The sequence below is a fragment of the Entelurus aequoreus genome, linkage group LG10 (assembly GCF_033978785.1).
Source record: "Entelurus aequoreus isolate RoL-2023_Sb linkage group LG10, RoL_Eaeq_v1.1, whole genome shotgun sequence".
NCBI lineage: Eukaryota > Metazoa > Chordata > Actinopteri > Syngnathiformes > Syngnathidae > Entelurus > Entelurus aequoreus.
The window spans coordinates 70,504,533-70,528,477 of NC_084740.1; the positions used below are offsets into that span (position 1 = coordinate 70,504,533).

The window sequence follows — 23,945 nt, forward strand, 5'->3', positions numbered from 1 at the left end:
ATTATCGTATTTGAGAAGTCGTAAACTGTCAGAGGGGCTTGAAAACTGTGTTATGCGTGTGTGCTAACGTGGAGTACCTTAACAGTTGATATTAACTGTCAAAAAAATCATTGGAAACAATCGATTGACGCTACATATATGTACTGTATTTTCTATTAAATACTCACATAGTTCAATGATCACAGTCCAGATTAAATTGTCGAGCAACCGTTAGTACAAGGATGTTCGAACATGCTAGATATTCGCATGGTGCCCTTCCTTAGGTCTCAGCAGCACTCAGTTTTAGTTTCTCTTCTCACTCTATGCAAATAATCAACCGTAAGACAAAAAGATGGCGCAACCACTTGATAGTTGATAATGTTATTTGATTGGCTGTTAGCGTGTCACTTCCACTGATCAGTGATCACTTCCTGTGTTGCTCTGTTACCGGAGAGCTAGTTTCTTTGTTCATGCAGCCAAACTCGCTTTGCAACGTCTGGTTTCTTCCGACGAAAAAGAGGGAAAAAAATACCAAACATTTTATTGAATGCATTTTTTATTGATATCGATTACACATCTATCATGATATATCAATCTTATTTTATTGCCCAGCCTTACTTGTTAGTTTTGCTGTATATTTTAAAATGTTTTACTGTTTGTTTAATGTAACAATGCAGCACATTCTACACCCCTGTTTTTTACATATATTATTCTGCCCTCCCTGAATGTTGAACTTTACAGATATGTTGACAGTCCTTAAAATCAGAGATGAAAAAGCTTTACATTTGTTAACTGATAGTAAGTGTAAAAACTAATATATAAAGTTTTATTTATACAGTACATGTATAAATCATGTTAAACTAAGCATATAGTTTGGTAAATACTGGGGGGGACAATGTAACCATACAGGATACAGGTTGGCTTTATGCTGCTAAATTAATGCTACTGTAACGATATGTAGATGATCCCATTGAAAGGTTAACAAAAATTAGCATTAATGTTGTTTTAAACCTGTAAAAATGTTTAACAAATGAGATTTTAACACAACAAAATTGGCAGAAAACAGCAAATGCATTTGTACTTACAGACATATAGTCAGCAAACTCTGTGGAAACAAATATCGACTGCTAACTTTGTACTGTACTAGTAGGCCAGTCTGCTACTTGGCACTGCTGACCAACTACGGAAGCCTGTGATGTCAAACCTCAGACTTTTAAAACAAATAGTCAATTTCATGTGGAACTTGATTGCCAGGCGAGGACAGTACATATATCACCTGCAAGGTGAAGTTACACCTTCCAGTAAGATTAAAAATTTAATTAAAAAAAAAAAAAGTAAATTATTTGTGGCGGTCCAAAACGGATTCATGTAATGAATGCATTTACCTTCTGCTTTGAAAGTAGAGGATTAGTAACTGTTTTACTGCATTTATCTTTGTGTTTCATGAGATTTTGAAATTTACCTTTTATATTTGCATTCCAAATGATAAGAAATGTTAATTATTCCACATTTAAGGCATTTTTAGACACAAAAAATTATTTTTTTACATTTAAACCTTATCTTGTGGTGTATGAAGTATGTTTTGGATAAGCTGTGTGTTTCAATTTTGCGTACGATCTGCACAACAGTACCTTTTTTTTTAACACGTTAAAAATGCTCACTTTTTAAAATAAATATCTTTGAGTCCTCCCCGCTATTATATAAACTTAAAAAATGTTATGTAGATTTGTATGTCATATCATTAGGGACAGCTGCACTCTTACCAACAGATCAGACTAGCTGCATAAAAAAAGCTGCTTTTGGCAGAATTGACATCACTGCATGTTGCGCGACGCTGTTACGTGCATGCCGAGATTATATGAAGATAATACTTTATCCGTCCTTTTTTGTGTTTCCTCATTGCGTGAAGCAGAGGGGGAGGAGCTCCTCTCTCTCTGGTTGAGAGCTAGACTTAATGCCCAAATATGGACATCCAGCTCACCTTGTGGGCTACAAGATGACATCGTCCTGTAGCCACTGCAAAACCCTGCGAAAAGAGGCATCCAAACTGTATGCAAGCTCACACCTGAATGCACAAACTTTGATTTGATACGTTGACATTGTTTAACACGAGTATCCAAATTTGTTAAAACATGCATAAGAATTTCATCATAGGTCGCCTTTGAAAGGAAACACTTTTTGAAATTTTCCCTGTCGTTCACAATCCAAATTCTAGCAAAAATCAGCTAACAATGGAGCTAACAAGAGTCGCTCTATTCCGCCTTTAAAGCGCTCTAAAAACACCTCCAACGTTTTATGTACACTCTAAGTATATATGTGATGTACTAACAGGCACATTCATAATAACATGTAACATTTATGTATTATGGTATTTTAGGCATACGGTGGCGTATTAATTTCACAGAAAGATCACAATGTTCGCTTTTCTCGGCAACAAGGCTACTAATCATGGCAGACTTTCGTGAGAGAAAAAAAAGACTACTTTGGGACAAATGATGAGCCAGAACTTTAGATTTTTGAGCCAGAATATATGGAAAATGAGCTACAAGTTTGAGAAGTTGTGTGCTACACAGATGCAGCTTTAGTGAAACACTAAGCATCATTGAGCAGCATTGCTAAGTGCTGAACAATTTATACAAACTATGAACATAATAAAACAATCCCTTACTTTACAATGTCTGCTCTCAATGGGATGCCAACTGATGGGATGTTTACATCTTCCCGTTTAGATGAATAATTAATCATAATCCTTACAGAGTGTTTTGAAAAAATGCTTTTCGTTTCTTTCTCACTATCTCCAGGTATAAGTTGAATGTCAAAGTTGACCAATTTCTCGGTTTACGGCAACAGCCTTCTACTATCCAAGTGAGAGGCATGATTTATAATTGATAATCAACTTCCACCAGCTCATAGGCAGGGCAGCAGCAGCAGCAGCAGCTAGTATGTCAATGTAGCAACCAGGTAGTTTGCTCCCTGTGATCACAGCACCGCTAAAAATAGTTTGTCTCCTTTAGTGCTTATAATAACAATATTGCTAATACTTGGTTATTATTCAGGTCACCAGATGTAAATGGAGTATTGTTGGTGGTTTTTCAATGTTTTTTTAGAGGGCTTTTTGGGCGCAATGGTGTACTCTCATTTCCTCCAACTTTGTTAGCGTTTATTCACGACTTGGAATGCATAAAAAAAGAAAAACATTTGCGTTTTTGTCTTACATAAGTATTGTGAATGATTGGCCAAATTCCAAAAAAAATTGCAGTTCCCCTTTAAGCATTTGCAAACAACTAAGCTATTGCCATGTGTCTCGATGGTCCAGCCACACTTCCGCTAATGGTGTCCAATCTGTCCAGGCTCTGCCAGCGCCAGCAAGAGGACGTCCGTCAGCAGCTCCCAGTCAGTGGTGGACAGCGACTCTGCGGCCTCCATCAACCTCAACATGGAGCACAACAACGTCAACTTCCACATCAAGAAGCAGTCCAAATATCCGCACGTGCCTTCGTCCGCCGAGCAGAAAGGTTTGTACCTATGAGCCGCACACCTGCAGCTAAATGCTCTCCACCGTACCTCACGGTCGTCTCTCATACATTGGCAGCTGAATTTCTGATGTCTGAAGACGGAGGACAGAACATCGTGATCAGCGATGCTTTCATCAAAGGTACGAATGTCGCCAATCACTGATTTTGATTCAACAAGCCACGTCGCCGATCGTCTTCTTGTACGAGCGCAGAGTCTCTGTTCAACCGGCGTGTGGAAGAGAAGGCTAAAGAGATGCTGTTCACGCCGCTGAGTTGGCACCACAGCTCCCTGGACCAGCTCCGAGAGGAGAACGGAGAGAAGAAGGCCATGGAGAGGCTGCTGTGAGAGCCGACACGACAGCCAACAGTCCTCATTTACCTTCTTTACTCTTACCTTTCTGTCCTCAGCTCGGCCAATCACAGCCACATGATGGCGCTCCTGCAGCAGCTACTCTACAGCGAGTCCCTGTCCCTGTCCTGGCGGGACGTCATCGTCCTTGTCGTCCACCAGGTGGTCCAGAAGGTGCGGCCCGATGTGCGGAACTGCGACGACGACATGGACATCCGACAGCTGGTTCACATTAAAAAGGTTGAGGGGGCGTTGCTAAGAAGGAATTCAACTAGGGATGTTCTGATCAGCTGCCGATACCAATACCAATCACCCATGAGAGAAATCGTCCGATACCGACCACATGTATTAACTGTAGGGGGGTAACGGTATTATAAATACCGCAGTATTTCGGTATCAAAATCATCACAATATTGCCATGACATAATGAAAGTTTGGTCGGTGTAGTTTTTTGCTGGCACTTTTGTATTGGCCGGTCTGGAAGTAAACTATATCTCCCAAAATTCCCTGCGTAGCGTGAGTGTGGGAGGTCTGAAGCAGTGAGAAAGGATTGTTTTTTTGGACATTTCCTGAAGTTTTCTTTAAAATCCATTCATAACTTTCTGAGTTATGTTGCTAACAGACAGATAAACAAACCCTGGCAAAAACACAACCTTTTTGGTCTGCGTACTGCAAGGCAGAGTTGCCTCTTTCATTTGGATGTTTTCACTCACATTTTTTTTCAATAACAATAAACTCGTGGATTTAAATGGATTTGTTATCCATGTTTTAAGTAGGAAATGTGCTAGGCGGCAGCGCGGACATACAGTAAAAAGAAGTTTGCTGACAAGTAATATGAGAAGCTGCTCATTAGATCACCACCCGGAAAATATATTTGATGCCAAGGAGGTTAATCATCGGTTTGAGAGGTATTTACATTATTAAATGTTAAATTCTGAGAAACAGTATTTTCCAAAGTGATATAACACTGTTTCTCTGAAGTAGAAAGACATAAACGTGAACATTGTTTTACATTTGTTCCACTGGATGTTTATATTGTCAGTTTAAGACACTTAACTAAAACTATATCCAAAAAAAAAATTATTCACTACCGTTCAAAAGTTTGGGGTAACCCAAACAATTTTGTGGAATAGCCTTAATTTCTAAGAACAAGAATAGACTGTCGAGTTTCAGATGAAAGTTTTCTTTTTCTGGCCATTTTGAGCGTTTAATTGACCCCACAAATGTGATGCTCCAGAAACTCAATCTGCTCAAAGGAAGGTAAGTTTTGTAGCTTCTGTAACGAGCTAAACTGTTTTCAGATGTGTGAACATAATTGCACAAGGGTTTTCTAATAATCAATTAGCCTTCTGAGCCAATGAGCAAACACATTGTACCATTAGAACACTGGAGTGATAGTTGCTGGAAATGGGCCTCTATACACCTATGTAGATATTGCACCAAAAACCAGACATTTGCAGCTAGAATAGTCATTTACCACATTAGCAATGTATAGAGTGTATTTCTTTAAAGTTAAAATTAGTTTAAAGTTATCTTCATTAAAAAGTACAGTGCTTTTCCTTCAAAAATAAGGACATTTCAATGTGACCCCAAACATTTGAACGGTAGTGTATATACGTATGTATATACCGGTGTATTTATATATACACTTGTTTGTAGTAATATTATGATTAGAACATTTGAGCATTATGTTTGTGTTCAATTACAGTAAGTCTATTTATATTAAACATTCCTGTCTTTTTTTTGTACATATAACAATAATATTGTACGGCGAGATTTTTATACCGTTACATCCCTAATTGTCTTTTTTAAATGTATTTACGGTGATTGCTAATGACAGTTTAACAATATCAACGCAATATTAATTCTGGTTCCTTATTATTTTGTATTGCATGAAATTGTTTGAGCAAAACAAAATCAGTAGTACTCAATAACGAAACGAAAGTAAATACTACTATTTGGATCAAAATCCTCCTGTTTGCAGAGACATATTTCCTGAATTTGTAAACATAACGACTGAACATCCATCCATCCATCCATTTTCTACCGCTTGTCCCTTTCGGGGTCGCGGGGGTTGCTGGAGCCTATCTGAGCTGCATTCGGGCATATTTCCTGAATTAGATTTGTAAACATAACAATTGAACATCCATCCATCTATCCATTTTCTACCGCTTGTCCCTTTCGGAGTCGCGGGGGGTGCTGGAGCCTATCTTAACTGCATTCGGACGGAAGGCGGGGTACACCCTGGACAAGTCGCCAACACAGATAGACAGACAACCTTCACACTCACATTCACACACTAGGGCCAATTTATTGTTGCCAATCAACCTATCCCCAGGTGCATGTCTTTGGAGGTGGGAGGAAGCCGGAGTACCCGGAGGGAACCCATGCAGTCACAGGGAGAACATGCAAACTCCACACCGAACTTTTGTGAAAATAAAATAAGCACTCCAGCATCGATCATATCCTGATACCACCACCCGTTTATGGATCGGTCTGCCTTTTTAACATTGTCCTCTCTAATCCTTATCAATCTACACGTTAATTTCCTGTTAACTGCTTATATTTTTTGCTGCAACACCATCTACACTTCTTAAAGTTTATTATACACTTGTTTTTTGGTGTTGTTTCACGTTGGCTTAACGGCTGGCTTAGCGACTACTGTAGCATGCGTGCCTGCTTGCTTGCTCGTACTTGTGTTTAGCCTTGTCCCCCGGTGATAATGGTACCTGATAATAATACTTAAAATGTAGTTTATTTGCCGCAATAGAGGTGATGTGGACGTTCACAGTTAGCTGTCAGACCTGGAATGAAAAATTGCGTACTTTATCACGAAAATCGGACGATACTGATCGGCGCATCCCTGAATTCAACACTTTTATTCTAAACTTCGTTTTTGGGTTTAGATTCCTGGAGGTAGGAAGTTTGACTCCAACGTGGTAAATGGTTTCATATGCACCAAGAACGTCGCTCACAAGAAGGTAGGTTAGTTTTGTTTTGCTAGAGATAGCTAATTTTGGTACTAGGTTTTTTTTTGTTTTTTTTAGATGAATTCGTACATCAAGAACCCTAAAATCCTGCTGCTGAAATGCTCCATCGAATATCTGTACAGGGAGGAGACCAAGTTCACCTGCATTGACCCCATTGTGCTGCAGGTCTGTGGGTCCGCAATTATGTTTTTGGCCCAAATTTTGGTTGGAATCCACAAAAGATTTTCCTTTATTTCAGGAGCGAGAGTTTTTGAAGAACTACGTGCAGCGCATAGTGGACGTCCGGCCGAACCTGGTTCTCGTGGAGAAGACGGTGTCTCGTATCGCTCAGGACATGCTGTTGGAGCACGGCATCACCATTGTGATCAACGTCAAACCGGTCAGTTAAAAAACATTCTGAAGGACAGCTGGCTGACCTGTTTTGTGACGCGTAGTGAAGCCTGCTTTTTTTGGTATGTATGGAGTGGGCTCAGCTAGCTAGGGAAGTGTCAGAAGAGTTTTTTCTTCAAAAGTGACTGTTTGAGGACCCAAAATGTGCGGAGAAGTTGCAGGCATTGGACAAAGTTGCAAGGCCACAGATAATTTGTGCTGTTTGGTAAAATTTGCCCGATCGTAATGCCATCTTGTGGACACATGTGATGGTTACAACATTATTAAATGTTTCTTATTATCCCCCCATTTAGCAAGTCTTGGACCGAGTCAGTCGAATGACCCAAGGTGACCTGGTAGTGTCCATGGACCAGCTCCTCACTAAGCCTCGTCTGGGCACCTGTCACAAGTTCTACATGCAGCCTTTCACCCTGGCCAACAGTGAGCAAGCACCTCGCCCTTTATTTTTATTTTTTTTAACGCAGCGTGACATCATCTTTTGTGTTTCAGACGACGTCAAGACGCTGATGTTCTTCGAGGGCTGCGCCACCCACCTGGGCTGCTCCATCAAGCTGCGCGGCGCCTCCGAATACGAGCTGGCCCGGGTGAAGGAGATCATCATGATGATGGTGTGTGTGGCCTACCACTCCCAGCTGGAGATCTCCTTCCTCATGGACGAGTTTGCCATGCCGCCCAGCCTGGCCCAGAGCGCCTCCTTCCCCTGCCTGCTGGAGGGCGCGTCCGCCGAGGTGGAGGCGGACGACGAGAATCAGGACACAATTGTAGAATGTGCTGATGGTTCCACAACACCCAGCCAGCCCGATGAGGACACATTTCTTCCTGGGATGGAAAGCAGCGAGGACCGACCACGATCATCAGCGTCCTCTGTCCACAACGAGGAAGCTGGACTCAAAGAGACAAGGACCTCCTCGCCCTTTTCCAGCCTACCTGCTCCTCCTCTGTCGGTATCCCCGCCGTTCATCATGGAAGACGAGCAAGAGATTATGCCCAATATATTCCGCGGGGGAACAGAGGAGGAAGGGCTGGAAAGCACGGAAGATAAGGGATCAGAAACGCCCCGTTTGTTCAGGGACCCCCTACAGGACGACACGGGCCTGTTTGTCGCCGAGCAGGTGGCGTCGACCGACGACTGCCTCAAGTCCATGTCGGCTGTTTTTAAGCAGGAGCTGAAGGACATCATTTTGTGTATCTCGCCCTTCATCACATTCCGAGAACCGTTCCTGCTCACGTCTGCCGGAATGCACTGCCCCAGCAGGGACTACTTCCCGGAACAGGCATGTGGAGTTAATACATCACGATAAACAGGGATATACACAGTATTTGAAATAGTAGGTTATGTCATCAAAAATTACACAAAACAGATATTTTTTTCCTTCATAACATTTTGTTAAACAAAACTTGAAGTTGTTAGCTAACAGAAGTTTGTTTCATTTAGTGCACCTTATAACACACATGGGTGATTCAAAACATTCGTGATGTAAGTGCGGCTGATTTTAAACATAATAATATATACATTTAATAATGCACCATATTGTAGTGTCGGAAGGAGTTGCTGCTGAGTTTCCCAGCATGCCTTGTGGGCACTTTGTAAATTTCAATTAAAGTTATGTAATTGTTGTTAGCATTTAGTACGTCCGTCTACGCCAGGCCTGGGCAAATATTTTGACTCGGGGGGGGCAAATTTCTATCTATCTATCTATCTATGTATACATATCCTAATACACAATACAAAAACTCACAATAATGTTTGATTGAAAGCTAAATACTTATAACAGACCGCCTTAAAAAACCGAATGGAATTTAAAAATGTTTTTACTAAATGAGACACCCAGAATGTACGTGGAAATAAAGAATGTGGGATTTACAATATTAACTATGAAGGATAAAACACTTGAGTATTGATAACATATGAACGCCACAGTCCCTCTCGATCAACATATTTTACAATCAAGTGAAACGCAACAAAAATGCAACAAACACAGCGAAATATGAATGCGAAGGGTAAAAAAAAAAAAAAAGCCCGCCTACAATCTGATATATCACTAAGCTTTAGAACTTTGTTGTAAAAAATCTCCTTCCGCATCTGTCCCTGACACCCGCATTGTAGGCTGGCCACTCTGGAAACACTCTGTGGAAACACTCCCCACCCACACTGCTTGGTGCCTCGTCTGAGCCGCTGTGACTTAGATTACCATAGTAACTAATATATCATGCAAAAGCGCAGATTCCAATCATTGAAATACTTTGTATAGCTCAAGACTTCCGGTCATTTAAAAACATCGCTGCACATCTTCGTGGCAGCTACAGTTTCAATCTTAAAGATCTAAAAAAAAAAATGTGGGAATGTCCGACGGGCCAAATTGAAAAGCTTAACGGGCCGCATGCGGCCCCCAGGCCTTAATGTGCCCGGGTGTGGTCTACGCCAAGTAACAATGCCGTCTACTGCCCAAAATTGTAACTACATGCCGCTCAGACAGCCCTTTTATTATATAATGTTCATGAGCGAGTGTGAGCAGATCGCATCAAATCTCTTTGCCGCGGTCGAAATTTATTTGAGGCAAGCCTGCACAAGTAAATAAATTATTGGTAAATACTTGGACAGCGTAACATTAAAGAGGAGGATACAAACGATAGCACAGTGCTTTTCAATTATTTTCTGTTATGCCTCCCCTAGACGGCAGAAAACATTTCACGCAACCTCTCCCCACTCTTCGCCATTACTATTAATTTTTCTATAAAATTGTTATAGGTACACCTCTGCATAACATTGTATCCTTAAGATTAAATAAAACAAAAACAGAAATAAATATTGATCAACTTCCAACAATGAATAACTTAATTAACATTGTTTTTAGTCTGTAATTCTAATATAACTGAAATGTAAAAAATGTAATCTTTACATAAACAAACATGAAAAACATTTTTGAACGGCTTTAACCATTTGATACTGAAAAATAAAATTAAATAAACTCAGTAGATCATCCATCCATCCATTTTCTACCGCTTATTCCCTTCAGGGTCGCGGGGGGCGCTGGAGCCTATCTCAGTTGTCTGTCAGTAGATAATACATTTAAATTGATGAGGAACAACAACTCAGGAGTACAATGAATAAAACACTTTGACCTATGAAACAAAAATAAAAAATTTATGCTGAATTTTTTTTTAAAGCAAGATGAAGTCAGGGTTAATAGCTACAATGAGCACGTTTTGTAGTGCACAGCTTTTAAAAGCACGATGCTGCTATAGCATGTTTCCCGGTGTCACACCCCACTGTAGTGTGTTAGCGCCACTAGCATAGCAATGCTACCTACATAGCTAACAGTACACTCACATTTTAACTGCAACATCATGCTAGGTTTGCTGAAGAAAAACTAAGATTATTAGGTGCTGGAAAAAAAAAATTCACAGCCGAATTTCTATTTTTATACATTTTTTAAAAACTTTTTTTTTTTGTTGCCATTTCTGTGCTTTATTTATATACCAAATAACATAATACAATAATTTGAATCAGGAATCATCACACTAAATATCGAATTGAATCGTGAGTTGTAAGGTTTACATCTCGAATGACTAAACTTACACTTTCCACATCTGTAGCTGACTGACTCGTTGGCACAGCACTGGAATTGATTTTAGGATGTTTAGCAAAGCTTTTTTTACATTGCTTTTTACACAGGATCAGCAGAGTATGGACTATTACACCATGTATATTACAATATGTTTCTAATTGTCCATTCATAGGTCTACCTGTCCCCCCTCCTCAACAAGGACTTCAAAGAACTAGACGGGCGCAGAAAGAGGCAGCTCCTCAAGGACTCTGCGTCGTCCTCGCTGGTCGGCAGCGGTCAGACCAACGGCGCGACTCCGTCCAAGCCCGTCGACGTCTTGCCGTGCCACAGCCTCACCAGCACCCGTATCGTGGAGCAGCTGAGCAGCAGCCAGGACCTGGCCAAGATGGTGGCAGAGTACAGGGCCAAAGGGGGTCGCATTCGGCAGAGGGGGGCGGGTGACCCCTTCAACGTGGTGGTCAACGGCCAGAGCAAGGCAGAGGAGACGGGGCCAGTCAAGGCGTCTATGAAGGGCGAAGGTGAAGAAGACAAACCAAGCAAGCAGAGTGAAATGAGCATGGCGCCTAAGGTGAGCTTCCCTGGATCTCTGGTTCAATTGGACAAGTTTTATATTTTGGTTTGCTTCCCAGATGGACTGTCTGACACCTGTCAATCATCAGCGGCTATGCGTGCTCTTCAGCAGCTCTTCGGCTGAGTCCAGCAATGCTCCGAACCCCTGCGTCAGCCCGTGGTAAACTCCTTTGCTAAACCAGAACCACTTTAAGAACCCGGTTAAGAACTGGTTCCAACAGGCATGTCTTCCCAACAGGATCGTCACCATGGAGTTCTACGGCAAGAATGACCTCTCGCTTGGCGTCTTCTTGGAGAGATACTGTTTCAGGTAGCACACATCCAGGTTGGGACGCCCCAAGAACAAGTCCAAAGTGTTTGTTTTCCTCACCTCAGGCCGTCCTACCAGTGTCCCAGCATGTTCTGCGAGACTCCCATGGTGCACCACATCCGCCGCTTCGTGCACGGCAATGGCTGCGTGCAGATTGTGCTGAAGGAGCTGGACTCGCCTGTTCCCGGTTATCAGCACACCATCCTCAACTACTCCTGGTGCCGCATCTGCAAACAGGTTTCTAATATTGACAAGCAAGCTTGCAGTTTTTAGTCCAGCTAATCTAACTTCCTGTGTTCTTCACCTTGCTTCCCCATTATCAGGTGACCCCAGTGGTGCCCCTGTCCAACGACTCTTGGTCCATGTCGTTCGCCAAGTACCTGGAACTGCACTTCTACGGCCACCAGTACACCAGGCGGGCCAACGCCGAACCCTGCGGACACTCCATCCACAAAGACTACCACCAGTACTTTTCCTACAACCAGATGGTGGCCTCCTTCAGGTAGGTCAAAGCCCTTGACGCCATCCATCCTACAGCTGCTGAGCTCCATGAAGAAATTGTCCACTTTCTCTGTCCTCTTATCAGCTACACCTCTGTGAGGCTGCTGGAGATTTGTCTTCCTCGTCCCAAGATCTTCATCAGGAACCAGGGGCCCTCCAAAGCCAACCTGCAGCAGGACCTAAAGGACTTCTCACAGAAGTAAATGGAATGGAACTTTATTATAGTCATTGCACTTAAAAACTACAACGAAATTTCTTTACATTACAACCCGTCCAAGATCCAACATAAGGTAGACAGAACAGGAATACTGATTTTTCGCCACAAGGGAGGTGCCTCATAGAAAGGTAGGAAAAAGGTAAACATGGGGGAAATCAGAATTTAAAAAAATGCTCAGTTTAAGACCAGGAAAAACCTTGACGAAAGCACATATGAGGGAGAATCCAGATTTGAGTGTTTGTGCCAGAGAAAACTAATTTAAACGTTTCACTCTTATTGTCCATTCTTGGTCTTCAAATTGATCATAACTTTGCCTTGCAGAGCAGACAGCTTCTCCAAGATGTTATCCAGTTTGTGATTCACTCCAGAAACCACAAAAGTCTAAGTGCCCACAGCTCTGTCCGTTCTTCAATCATTTGTAGCAGCTTTGGGGTACCTTGAACTTTGAATGCTTACTCATATCAACAGATGTCTGATCATGAAGATGTCTTGGTATCATGAATAGGTCAACGTCCTCGACTGAAAGAATTGAAAGGCACATAACCCTCCACTTCTCCAAAGAGTCCATCGTGTGTCCAGTAACAAACGTTCTGTCAGGACCGTTATGTGGAATGTCGACTTACACCCTTGTTTTTACACTTGTAGGAATTGTATAATGTTCTAATAATTATACTCAAAGACGCTGTAACTTGTTAATATGACCTAAAGCATTGCTCATATAGTTAATCAGGTGTTATGGTACAAGTTTGACCCTGGAACCGAACAATTTTTTTTCTTTGGAAAATTTGTTTTTAAAGAAATCTGAGGTTGTCCAACTTCCTGACCTAAAAAGGTTCCATTGTAGTTGCCCATTATACCAATTTTTGTATGAAATATTGCTCATCTTTTGTGCCTCTTGTCTCAGCGTATCGCAGGTCTACCTGGCTATCGACGACCGCCTCACCTCCCTGAAGACCGACACTTTCAGTAAGACCCGAGAGGAGAAGATGGAGGACATCTTCGCTCAGAAAGATGTAGGTTCTTCCTGCGTTTTTGTCCTCTTCCTATTGCTTTTGGTCGTGATTTATTTGTTTCAACAAGTTACAGTGTTTACGGATGGTAGTCAGACCCCTTTAAATGTTTCACTCTTTGTTTCATTGCAGACATTTGCTAAAATCAAACAAGTTTATTTTTATTTCTCAGCACGCCATCTTGATAGAAAAAAAGCAAATGTAGACATTTTTGCTAATTTATTAAAACAAGTAAAACTGAACTATCACATGGTCATAAATATCCAGACTCTTTGCAGTGACACTCATTATTAACTCACATAGTGTTAATTTCTTCTGATCCTCCTTGAGATGGTTCTGCTCCTTCATTGGAGTCCAACTGTATTTAATCAAACTGATTGAACTTGATTCGGAAAGGCACACACCTGTCTATAAAATACCTTACAGTTCACAGTGCATGGCAGAGCAAATGAGAATCATGAGGTTGAATGAACTGCCCGAGGAGCTCAGAGACAGTATTGTGGCAAAGTACAGATCCGGCCGAGGTTACAAAATAATGTCTGCAGCACTCAAGGTTCCTAAGAGCACAGTGGCCTCCATAAAATAAATAAGTTTGGGACGACCACAATTCTTCCTGGACCTGACTGTCCAGCCAATCATAGCAATCGTGGTAGAAGAAACTTGGTTAGAAGAACCCAAATATCACTCTGGCTGAGCTCCAGAGATGCAGTAGGGAGATAGGAGAAGGTTCCACAAAGTCAGCTATCACTGCAGCCCTCCACCAGTCGGGGCCTGACGGAGGAGGTCTCTCCTCAGTGCAAGACATATGAGCGCCCGCATAGATGTTGCCAAAAAACACTCCCAGACTATAAGAAATAAGATTCTCTGGTCTGTGAGACCAAGATTTAACTTTTTGGTGTTAATTCTAAGCGGTATGTGTGGAGAAAACCAGGCACTACTCAACACCTGCCCAATACAATCCCAACAGTGAAACGTGGTGGCAGCATCATGCTATGTGGGTGTTTTTCAGCTGCAGTGACAGGACGACTGGTTGTAATTGAAGGATAGATGAATGTGGCCAAGAACAGAAATATCCTGGAAGAAACCTCTTCCAGAGTGCTTGGGAGCTCAGACTGGGCCTAAGGTTCACCTTCCAACAAGACAATGACCCTAAGCACACAGCTAAAATAACAAGAGTGGTTTCGGAACAACTCTGGGACCATTCTTGACTTGCCCAGCCATAGCTTTGACCTAAACCCAATTGAGCATCTCTGGAGAGACCTGAAAATGGCTGTCCACCATTGTTCACCATCCAACCTGACAGAACTGGAGAGGAGCTGCAAGGAAGGATGGCAGAGGAACCCCAAATCCAGGTGTGGAAGAACTCATTCCCAAGAAGACCCACGACTTTACTAGCTCAAAAGGGTGCTTCTACTCAATATTGAGCAACTAGTCTGAATATTTATGACCATATGATTAAGATATTCTTTTTTAATAAATCAGCAAAAATGTTAACATTTCTGTTTTTTTATGCCAAGATTGTGTGCTGAGTTTACATTAATGAGAAATACAATGAACTTTTTGGATTTCAGCAAATTAATTATTTAGTCCTGACGCTTTCTCCTCACCTCAACCATCACTAATAGTTTATTGACTTCCTTTTTTTGAATGTTAACATTTCTTCAGCAAGAAAGGGAAAAACATTGAGAATGTGAAACATCCATCCATCCATCCATTTTCTACCGCTTATTCCCTTTTTTTGGGGTCGCGGGGGCGCTGGAGCCTATCTCAGCTACAACCGGGCGGAAGGCGGGGTACACCCTGGACAAGTCGCCACCTCATCGCAGGGCCGAATGAAACAATTGCTAGCTAATGTTCGCTTGCTACTATGGTCTCACTGCATTGCGATTTTTAAATTAAAAAATATTTTTAAAAGCGTCTTTACTTTGATGAAATCCATCTATCAAGGAGGATCCAAAACACCATAGCTTATTTAAAAAAAATGCTTTTTTATTAGTAGTGTAGATGGCAATAAAAAATAGATTCCTTTAAAGTGTTGTCTGTGTGTAGATGGAGGAGGTGGAGCTGCGCAGCTGGATCGAGAAGCTCCAGGCGCGACTCCAAGCCTGCGGTCTGGATTCCCCACAGCAGCTCCAGGCTGTGCTGGAGTCCCTGGTGGTGAAGAAGCAGAGTCTGTGCGAGGTGCTGCAGTCGTGGAACAGCAGGTCCTAGTCACGTTGCTGGGGGTTGCGTGTTCGGATCGGCTCGCTCACTTCCTCCTCTCTCGTGTCCTCCTTAGGCTACAAGACCTGTTCCAGCAGGAGAAAGGCCGCAAGCGTCTGTCCGTCCCCCCTAGCCCGGGCCGCCACCGGCAGACTGCCTCTGATGACAGCAAGGTGTGTTCAAATACCCTCTGACTTTTCCAATAGTTGAGTTGAGGGTGATGTTGTGTTTTGATGACAGAGCACGCTGGACTCCTCCCCCCGTAACCCCTCACCTGTGGTGCAAAACGGGGACAAAGGTAAGCATGCTGACTTGTGTGGCGTCCGTTTTAGTGCAAAAGATGCTGACGAGTGTTCTTTTTTGCGACAGAGGACCGTCACCTCAGCACTTTACCTTCCACGTCCTCCGCCACCGTGCTGTTGTCGCCACCCGCAGACCCCGGAGTCGAGACCGTTACCCCCGCTCCCTCCTTCACGGAGCCTGACTCTGTCAGCATCCCAGAAGGTACACACGCACACATTTCTGTTTAAAAACGTTAAAGTCACCTGCTGCGTTTCCTGGACTGGTCAGACGTGTTCGACGGACACTTGCTGGGCTCCACTGACAGTCAGGTGAAGGAGAAATCCACTATGAAGGCCATCCTGGCCAACTTCCTGCCCGGCAACAGCTACAACCCCATTCCCTTCCCGTTGTGAGTACTGAAATACACCAGGTTTTTTTCCCCATCATTTTTATGTGTATATGCATTTTCATAACATGGGATTGCATGACAAAATCTATAAAATAATGGTGTGAAATGGAATGGTTTGGAATAATATTGTATGGAATGGTATAGCATGGAATGGTTTAACATAATACTGTAATATCTAATAAAAATGCTCTAGATTCTGGATCTATATATATAAAGACAAATATTTGAGTTTTTGTTAATTAATAGTATCAGCGTGTCAGGTTTATTTATTACATGATGCCTCTATCTGTAGTTTTACATCTTCATAAAGAGAAGTATTGTTTTAGTTATGTACATTTACATGTATTAATGTATGTACATGCTGTATCAGGACAGATCCATTGAGAGTTTGAGCAGAAATATGTCGTATAGGAATTAACTATACACCATAAAACATTAACAAAATGCTGTGTTACATGAATGGTTATTGAAGTGATTACTTTGTGGAATGAAAAAAACACAAGTAATGTAAAAAAAATATGGTGTTTACTTTTTGATATCAATATAAAACCAAAAGCAGTTTGGCTAATGAAGATAAAGTAAAATAAACAAACTTTGTTCTTCAACAACAACCATGTACTTCAGTGCAACAGTTTGGCCAACAAAAATAAAGAGTGATACCTCTCACATCTAACACACAATCTTTGTGCCTCACCGTCAACTCAGCCTGTGTTCAATTCGATGAGATGACAAAACATTTTAGCTCGTATTGATGTTATTGGAACACTAAAAAAGTTCGCAGTTAAATTAAAGGACGAGTGAGCATCCCCGTAAACAAACTAAGGACTTTATAAACAAGTTGTAACAACGTTCCCGACACGTCGCCTGCTGCATGCTAACTCTCAGTCCCAGCAGTTGACGGAAGGATGCTAGTTCAAAAGGAAACTGCAACATCAAATATGCGACCCATGCTGGCAAAATGAGTCGGAATACGCACAGGCTAATTTTGACCTACAGGCAAATAAGTGAAAAAAATGTATCTTGGTTGAAATTGAGATTTTCACGAAAATGAGTCCATAAAGCCACAATCTAGCGATCCCAATCATCGAAATAGCAAGAAAACATCTTAAATCACCTTTATTTGAAGGTTTTGTACGAGGTATGTCTTCAGAAAATAGTCCTTTGTGTTAAAATTCCTTGAGAAAATCCAGTGTTTTCAACGCTCACTCGCGGCAATAAGGGGGAATCCCCCTAGCCATATTTGGTATCATTGTGATGCCAAGTTTACGTACTTTCTAAAAATGAGCATGAAATTCCCGATGACGCCATTCTGAACCAATATAATTCGAGTTTTTAAACCTGTCCCGACGTAAACAAATCCGGCTTGTTGCTAACGGGTCGCTGTGAGGCGTACCCTCATTGGTTGAATCACCCCGCGCGGTGCATTGTGGTATCATGGCAGCGCCCTGATGAAAAACAACACAGTAATTCGAGCGGAATATTTGGTGAAAAAAGGGGATTTTCGAACATTTAATTATTATTTTTGTGGATAAGTTAGACTGTTTTACATTCCGTAATGGATTTAGAAGGTGGAGAGGGTACACAGGCGGTTGCAAGTGCGCTAAATTCACTGCAGTCAGCGAATCTTCTTAGTGCTGCTGGTCAGGAATATTACGGACAGCTGACCAGCTGACAAACTGACCAGTGAACAAAAAAACTGTGACATAACAGTGTTGACATTTTTATACATAACCGTTTTCAATAGAGTTGAATATATATTTTTCCTTTAGACATGGGATTTGACTTTAATTGTACCAATTTTGGTGTTGCTACAAGGACTTTTAAGGTATGGTTGCTATGGAGTTTTGTTTTGGAACATTCTGTTCTGGAACAGTAAACTTTAAGCTGGTTTTTCTCAAAACGGACCCTCAAACTTGGTTGACTTCAATCGGATGTAACTCGGTCATTTTCTGTCCGATTCCAACAAACCATATATCATTTTGAAGGTCTTTAGATGGAGCATGTGTAAATAACAATAACTCAGTTTTTTAAATTTCCTCATTGTGACTCATTTTGCCAGCACAGGTCACATATGTTTCTCCTCCAACAGCATTACGCTCTTAATCGCACACTGAGACTCCACGGAAGTAGAAGTGATTGAAATGAAATGAAACGAAGCGATTGGCTTTTTCAAAGGAAAGTCTATGAAGTTGCCGACATGTTTCCTAAGCAGAACGGCAGTATAGAAAAGTCCTATTTTTGGGTGTTTGTTCATTTTGTCATGTTTTATTTAGCAACGTGCAAAGTGTAATTTACCAACCTGCCCACTTGGTGGCGCAGTGTAACTTAATGTGCACTTGCATCAGCGTGTGTTGCAATGCATTGGAAGATGTTGGGGGGGAGTACGGTGTGGTGGTCCATGGCTATACCTTTCCTAGTCATCCAAACACACACTCCATGTCTGCAGTGACCCGGACAAGCACTACCTGATGCACGAACACGAGCGAGTTCCCATCGCCGTGTGCGAGAAAGAACCGAGCTCCATCATTGCCTTCGCCCTCAGGTGACCACTCACTTTTTTTCTGTTTTTGTGCTTACAAGAAAATATGCAAACAAGTTTGTGACCACAGCTGCAAGGAGTACAAAACGACGCTGGATGATTTGTCCACGGCGTCCAAAGCGGGAGGAGACGAGGCGTCGCAGGCCAGCAGGTGAGCGTAAAAGTGGGCGTGGCTTCACGTGAGCGTGATGTTCCTGACTTGTGTGACGTAGCGGAGAGAGCCGAGCGAAGGGAAGTCCCGCCAGGCTCGGCGAGCCGGCCCAGCAGAGTCGCGCCGGCTCGGAAGGCGAGCCGCCAAGTAAGTGTTGATGTTCCCTGGCGATGATGTGGTCTTGGTGACGCTGACCCCCAGTCTCCTTCAGAGGACGCAGACATGGCGGACAGACAGAAGAAGCAGTCGCAGAACCCGCACATCGAGTTACGTACGTTTTCCGTGCTCCGCCTTCACGTCGTTCACCGTCGAAGGGACTGACGTTGTGATTCCTGTGCAGAGTTCTCGGACGCCAACGCCAAGTTCTACTGTCGGGTTTATTACGCCGAGGAGTTCCACAAGATGCGGGAGGACATCTTGGAGAGCGCAGAAGAAGATTTCATTCGCTCGCTTTCTCACTGTGTCAACTGGCAAGCACGAGGCGGAAAGTCTGGGGCCGTTTTCTACGCTACTGAAGGTTCAATGGAAGACTTTTTTACGAGACATTACTGCTTTCTTCTTCTTTTCCTTCTTCTCCTTATTTACTTATTTTTCCTTCGTTGATTTATTTTGCTTTTTCTTCTTTTTCATTTTTTCCTTCTTATTCTGTCCCTTCTTCTTTTCTTCTTCCTCTTTTCCTTTTTTTCTTCTTCTTAATTTAACTATTTTGCTTCTTCTTTTTATTCTACTTATTTCCTTCTTTTTCCTTCTTAATTTATTGAATTATTTTCCTCCTTCTTTTCCTCCTCTTCATTTTTTTCCCTTCTTATTCTGTCCCTTCTTCTTTTGTTCTTCCTCTTTTCCTTTTACTTATTTCCTTCTTTTTCCTTCTTAATTAATTGAATTATTTTGCTTCTTCTTCTTCTGTTCCCATTTTCCTTCTTCTTTTCATTTTTCCTTATTTTGTCCTTTCTTCTTCCTCTTTTCCTTTTACTTATTTCCTTCTTAATTGAATTATTTTGCTCCTTCTTCTTTTCCTCCTCCTTTTCATTTTTTGTTCCTTCTTATTTTGTGCCTTCTTCTTTTCCTTTTACTTATTTCCTTCTTTTTCTTTTTTTAATTGAATATTTTCCTTCTTCTTTTCCTCCTCCTTCTTTTCCCGCTTTTCTCTTCTTCTTTTTCTTTTTTCCTTCTTCTTTTCCTCCTTTGTACTCATTTGCTCTTTTTTCTTTTTCTTTGTCATGTTCTCATTTTCTTTCTTCTTTTCTTTCCTATTTACCTTCATTTTCTTCCTCTTTTCGGTCTAATCCTCCTTCCTGTTCACTTCACCCTTGTTTTTCTATTATTCTTGTCCTCATGTTGTTTTTATCCTTCTGTTTTAAATATCTTTGTCAATGATGTTTAATTTTTTTTAATTTTTTTTTAATTCTATTTTCTCTTGTTCTCCTTCTTTCCTTCTCCTCATTCTGCTCCTTCTCCTACTTATTTTTCTCTTTCTTATTCTACTCCTTCTTGTGTTCCTCTTCCCCTCGCTCTTCTATTTTCCTCCTATTTTCTTTACCTCCTTATTCTTTTTTCTTCTTCCCGTCCCCGATCTCCATGTTCTGCTCCTCCTCCTCCCTAACCTCCTTCTTTACCTTCTCCTTGTTGTGATCAGATGATCGCTTCATCCTGAAGCAGATGCCCAGACTGGAGGTCCAGTCCTTCCTGGACTTTGCGCCTCACTACTTCACCTACATGACAGGAGCAGTGCAGCAGAAAGTACGCCCACACCACGTGTATTTCTTGTGTCCTATGGACCACTCAAGTACAACTAAAGGGTCACCATTGTGGCACAGAGGCCGACGGCGCTGGCCAAGATCCTGGGTGTTTACCGCATCGGCTACAAGAACTCCCAGAACAACGCCGAGAAGAAGCTGGACCTGCTGGTGATGGAAAACCTCTTTTATGGACGCAAGATGGCTCAGGTAAGGAAGGAGTAGAACTTCTTACAAATTGTTGAAGCTGCTAGATAATAATGTACCTCTCAATGTAAAGTCCAAAGTGTGGCAAGGGAGACATTTTTGGCCTGCCACTCGTTTTTTTACTTGTAAAAATAAATTATGTAAAGTTTTTAACGTACAAAACGTTACAAAGTATGGTGCAAGCCACCTTGAATGTGTTTGTTACGAAAGTAATGCTTCTGGTTTTGAGCGAAAAGAATAATCCCTTATAAATTGGCTAGAAATAGGGTTTGTCTGCTTACTAGAGTGCAGGAAATAACACAATGGTGATTTCAGTTTTGGGAGTCCTGTTGGTTACAGGTGCACAGCTAACCGCTAACGATGCTAACGGTGTATTTTCTGGAATTGTTTTTCCCCTCTCATTGCTGAAATAATTGTCTTAAACCTGTTAGCGCTATTTTTCTGTTTTTTAGCAGCCTCCTCTGAAGTTTTGTGGTGCCCCCTAGAGGTGGTGCACCTCGAACTAGGGCAGGAGTGCCCATTACGTCAATCGCGAGCTACCGGTCGATGGTGGAGGTGTGTCAGTCGATCGCCAGACAGGCATTGAAAAATAGACCTAAAAATGAGCTTATCATCAATCTTCACCAAGACGTCACTTTCGTCACCTGATTCACGGCACCCGAGGGTCTTCTGAGATGATGCTGGCTGCTGCATGCTCATTATTTAAAAAAAAAAAAAAAATGACACACAGGAAGGCGAGAAACACTTCACTTTTTATTTCAACAGACTCTCGCGCCATACCTGCCGTCAAAACCCTAAAGACCGACTGCACAGTTCCTATCTTCACAATAAAAGCGCTGCTTCATCCTGCCTGCGCTATCAAAAATAAGTGTATAAAAAGGAGTATGGAAGCTGGACAAATAAGATGCCAAAAAACACGTTCAGGACTTTTTTTCTCCTCCATTTGAAAATGCGGACCAATCAATGCAAGTCATCAGAATCAGGTAATACACCAACGTATATTATTGTCTTCATGAAAGAAAGGAATCTATATGTGTTAAACATGCTTGTAATATCATTAAACACCTTAACTTGTTAACATAAACGTCTCAAATAAATATAAATTATATATATGAATGAGGTAGATCCCCTCGACTTAGTCAATTGAAAAGTAGCTCGCCTGCAGAAAAAGTGTGGGCACCTCTCCACTAGGGGGGACAAAACGGCCTTAACGAACCTCAACAATCATGTTTTAATATCAATATACCGTATTTTTCGGAGTATAAGTCGGACCGGCCGAAAATGCATAATAAAGAAGGAAAAAAACATATAAGTCGCATTTTTGGGGGAAATTTATTTGATAAAACCCAACACCAAGAATAGACATTTGAAAGACAATTTAAAATAAATAAAGAATAGTGAACAACAGGCTGAATAAGTGTACGTTATATAAGGCATAAATAACCAACTGAGAACGTGCCTGGTATGTTAACGTAACATATTATGGTAAGAGTCATTCAAATAACTATAACATATAGAACATGCTATACGTTTACCAAACAATCTGTCACTCCTAATCGCTAAATCCCATGAAATCTTATACGTCTAGTCTCTTACGTGAATGAGATAAATAATATTATTTGATATTTTACGCTAATGTGTTAATCATTTCACACATAAGTCTCTACTGAGTATAAGTCGCACCCCTGGCCAAACTATGAAAAAAAAACGCGATTTATAGTCGGAAAAATACGGTAGTCGTTGTTTTTGACACATACTTTTTGTACATTCTCTTGAAGTGGGGTCAACTCTGACGTACAATAACCACGACACCCCCCACCAGGTGTTTGACCTCAAGGGTTCGCTGCGGAACCGCAACGTCAAGACGGACTCGGGCAAGGAGAGCTGCGAGGTGGTCCTGCTGGACGAGAACCTCCTTAAGCTGATCTACGACAACCCGCTCTATATCCGCTCGCACTGCAAGTCGGTGCTGCGGGCCGCCATCCACAGCGACGCCTACTTCCTGTCCAGCCACCTCATCATCGACTACTCGCTGCTGGTGGGCCGCGACGACGCCACCGATCAGCTGGTGGTCGGCATCATCGGTGAGCGAAACGCCTTAGCAACGCTGCTGTCCCGATGACTTAACAGCATCTTCGCTACAGCTAAGCGATCAAATGTGCGGCTGCCTGTGGGCTTTGTTTTAAGACGTGTAGCAAAGCCTCTTCTCCCTCACATTGTCAGATTACATCAGGACGTTCACCTGGGACAAGAGGCTGGAGATGGTGGTCAAATCCACAGGGATTCTGGGAGGTCAAGGTAGGTTGAAGTGCGCTCTGCTCGCAGGTGATGTCAACTCAGCGTGTTGGCGTCCTCAGGTAAGATGCCCACGGTGGTTTCCCCCGAGCTGTACCGCGCTCGCTTCTGCGAGGCCATGGACAAGTACTTCCTCATGGTGCCAGACCACTGGACCGGACTGGGCGTCAACTGCTGAGCGGGACACGGCCCGACACTCTGAGCACGCCAGAGAAAGATCCGACGTGCACGCTGGTATTTTTTAATTTATTATTATGAAACACATTCCATTATGAAGAGAAGCGATAGTCCAACTTTTAAAGTCGTTTTTTAATCCCTGGAGTCCAGTGGAAACCCTTCCTGTTGTTTTATCGGTGCCGCATTGATGATTGTTACATAGTGTAATTTAACATTTTGAATATGTACAGATGATGGAACTATTAAAAGAATATTATCCCTGATTCTCACATTCATCATATATTTTTGTAAGATACTTAAGTAAAGACCAAACTACTTTTTAAAAATAAATTGATAAATGTGCAATGAGAGAACTTTTTAAAAAAAAATATATTAAAAAAAAGAATTATCTTTGTCTAAACATACTACAAAAAAATGTTGTTACAAGAAAATGTTATTTATGGCGGATACTTAAATTGTATATTTATCTAACTTATACATTTGTCGGGTATTTATATTTACAAACAATAAATATATATTCCAAGAGTAAGTTGAATTTCCAGTACAG

At 41.8% G+C, this 23,945-nt stretch overlaps 1 protein-coding gene across 6 annotated transcripts in view; it reads left to right on the forward strand.

Moving 5' to 3' along the window:
* The window catches only part of LOC133658987 (1-phosphatidylinositol 3-phosphate 5-kinase-like), an 86,961-nt gene extending 63,306 nt beyond the window's left edge, over nt 1-23,655 (forward strand). For all 6 annotated transcript variants that reach the window (XM_062061566.1, XM_062061565.1, XM_062061567.1 and 3 more), the window contains 31 exons: nt 3,330-3,494; nt 3,572-3,634; nt 3,707-3,836; nt 3,903-4,083; nt 6,750-6,824; nt 6,891-6,998; nt 7,072-7,212; nt 7,517-7,643; nt 7,713-8,497; nt 10,965-11,360; nt 11,422-11,522; nt 11,601-11,672; nt 11,738-11,909; nt 11,996-12,174; nt 12,259-12,372; nt 13,295-13,403; nt 15,450-15,604; nt 15,679-15,775; nt 15,843-15,900; nt 15,972-16,106; nt 16,173-16,293; nt 18,740-18,835; nt 18,903-18,983; nt 19,045-19,130; nt 19,195-19,254; nt 19,324-19,500; nt 20,620-20,723; nt 20,801-20,929; nt 22,749-23,010; nt 23,150-23,224; nt 23,284-23,655. In XM_062061566.1, coding sequence (XP_061917550.1) covers nt 3,330-3,494; nt 3,572-3,634; nt 3,707-3,836; nt 3,903-4,083; nt 6,750-6,824; nt 6,891-6,998; nt 7,072-7,212; nt 7,517-7,643; nt 7,713-8,497; nt 10,965-11,360; nt 11,422-11,522; nt 11,601-11,672; nt 11,738-11,909; nt 11,996-12,174; nt 12,259-12,372; nt 13,295-13,403; nt 15,450-15,604; nt 15,679-15,775; nt 15,843-15,900; nt 15,972-16,106; nt 16,173-16,293; nt 18,740-18,835; nt 18,903-18,983; nt 19,045-19,130; nt 19,195-19,254; nt 19,324-19,500; nt 20,620-20,723; nt 20,801-20,929; nt 22,749-23,010; nt 23,150-23,224; nt 23,284-23,399 — 4,670 coding nt within the window. In that variant the 3' untranslated portion in view covers nt 23,400-23,655. The remainder of the gene's footprint in view (nt 1-3,329; nt 3,495-3,571; nt 3,635-3,706; nt 3,837-3,902; nt 4,084-6,749; nt 6,825-6,890; nt 6,999-7,071; nt 7,213-7,516; nt 7,644-7,712; nt 8,498-10,964; nt 11,361-11,421; nt 11,523-11,600; nt 11,673-11,737; nt 11,910-11,995; nt 12,175-12,258; nt 12,373-13,294; nt 13,404-15,449; nt 15,605-15,678; nt 15,776-15,842; nt 15,901-15,971; nt 16,107-16,172; nt 16,294-18,739; nt 18,836-18,902; nt 18,984-19,044; nt 19,131-19,194; nt 19,255-19,323; nt 19,501-20,619; nt 20,724-20,800; nt 20,930-22,748; nt 23,011-23,149; nt 23,225-23,283) is intronic.
* Nucleotides 23,656-23,945: the final 290 nt, after the last annotated feature.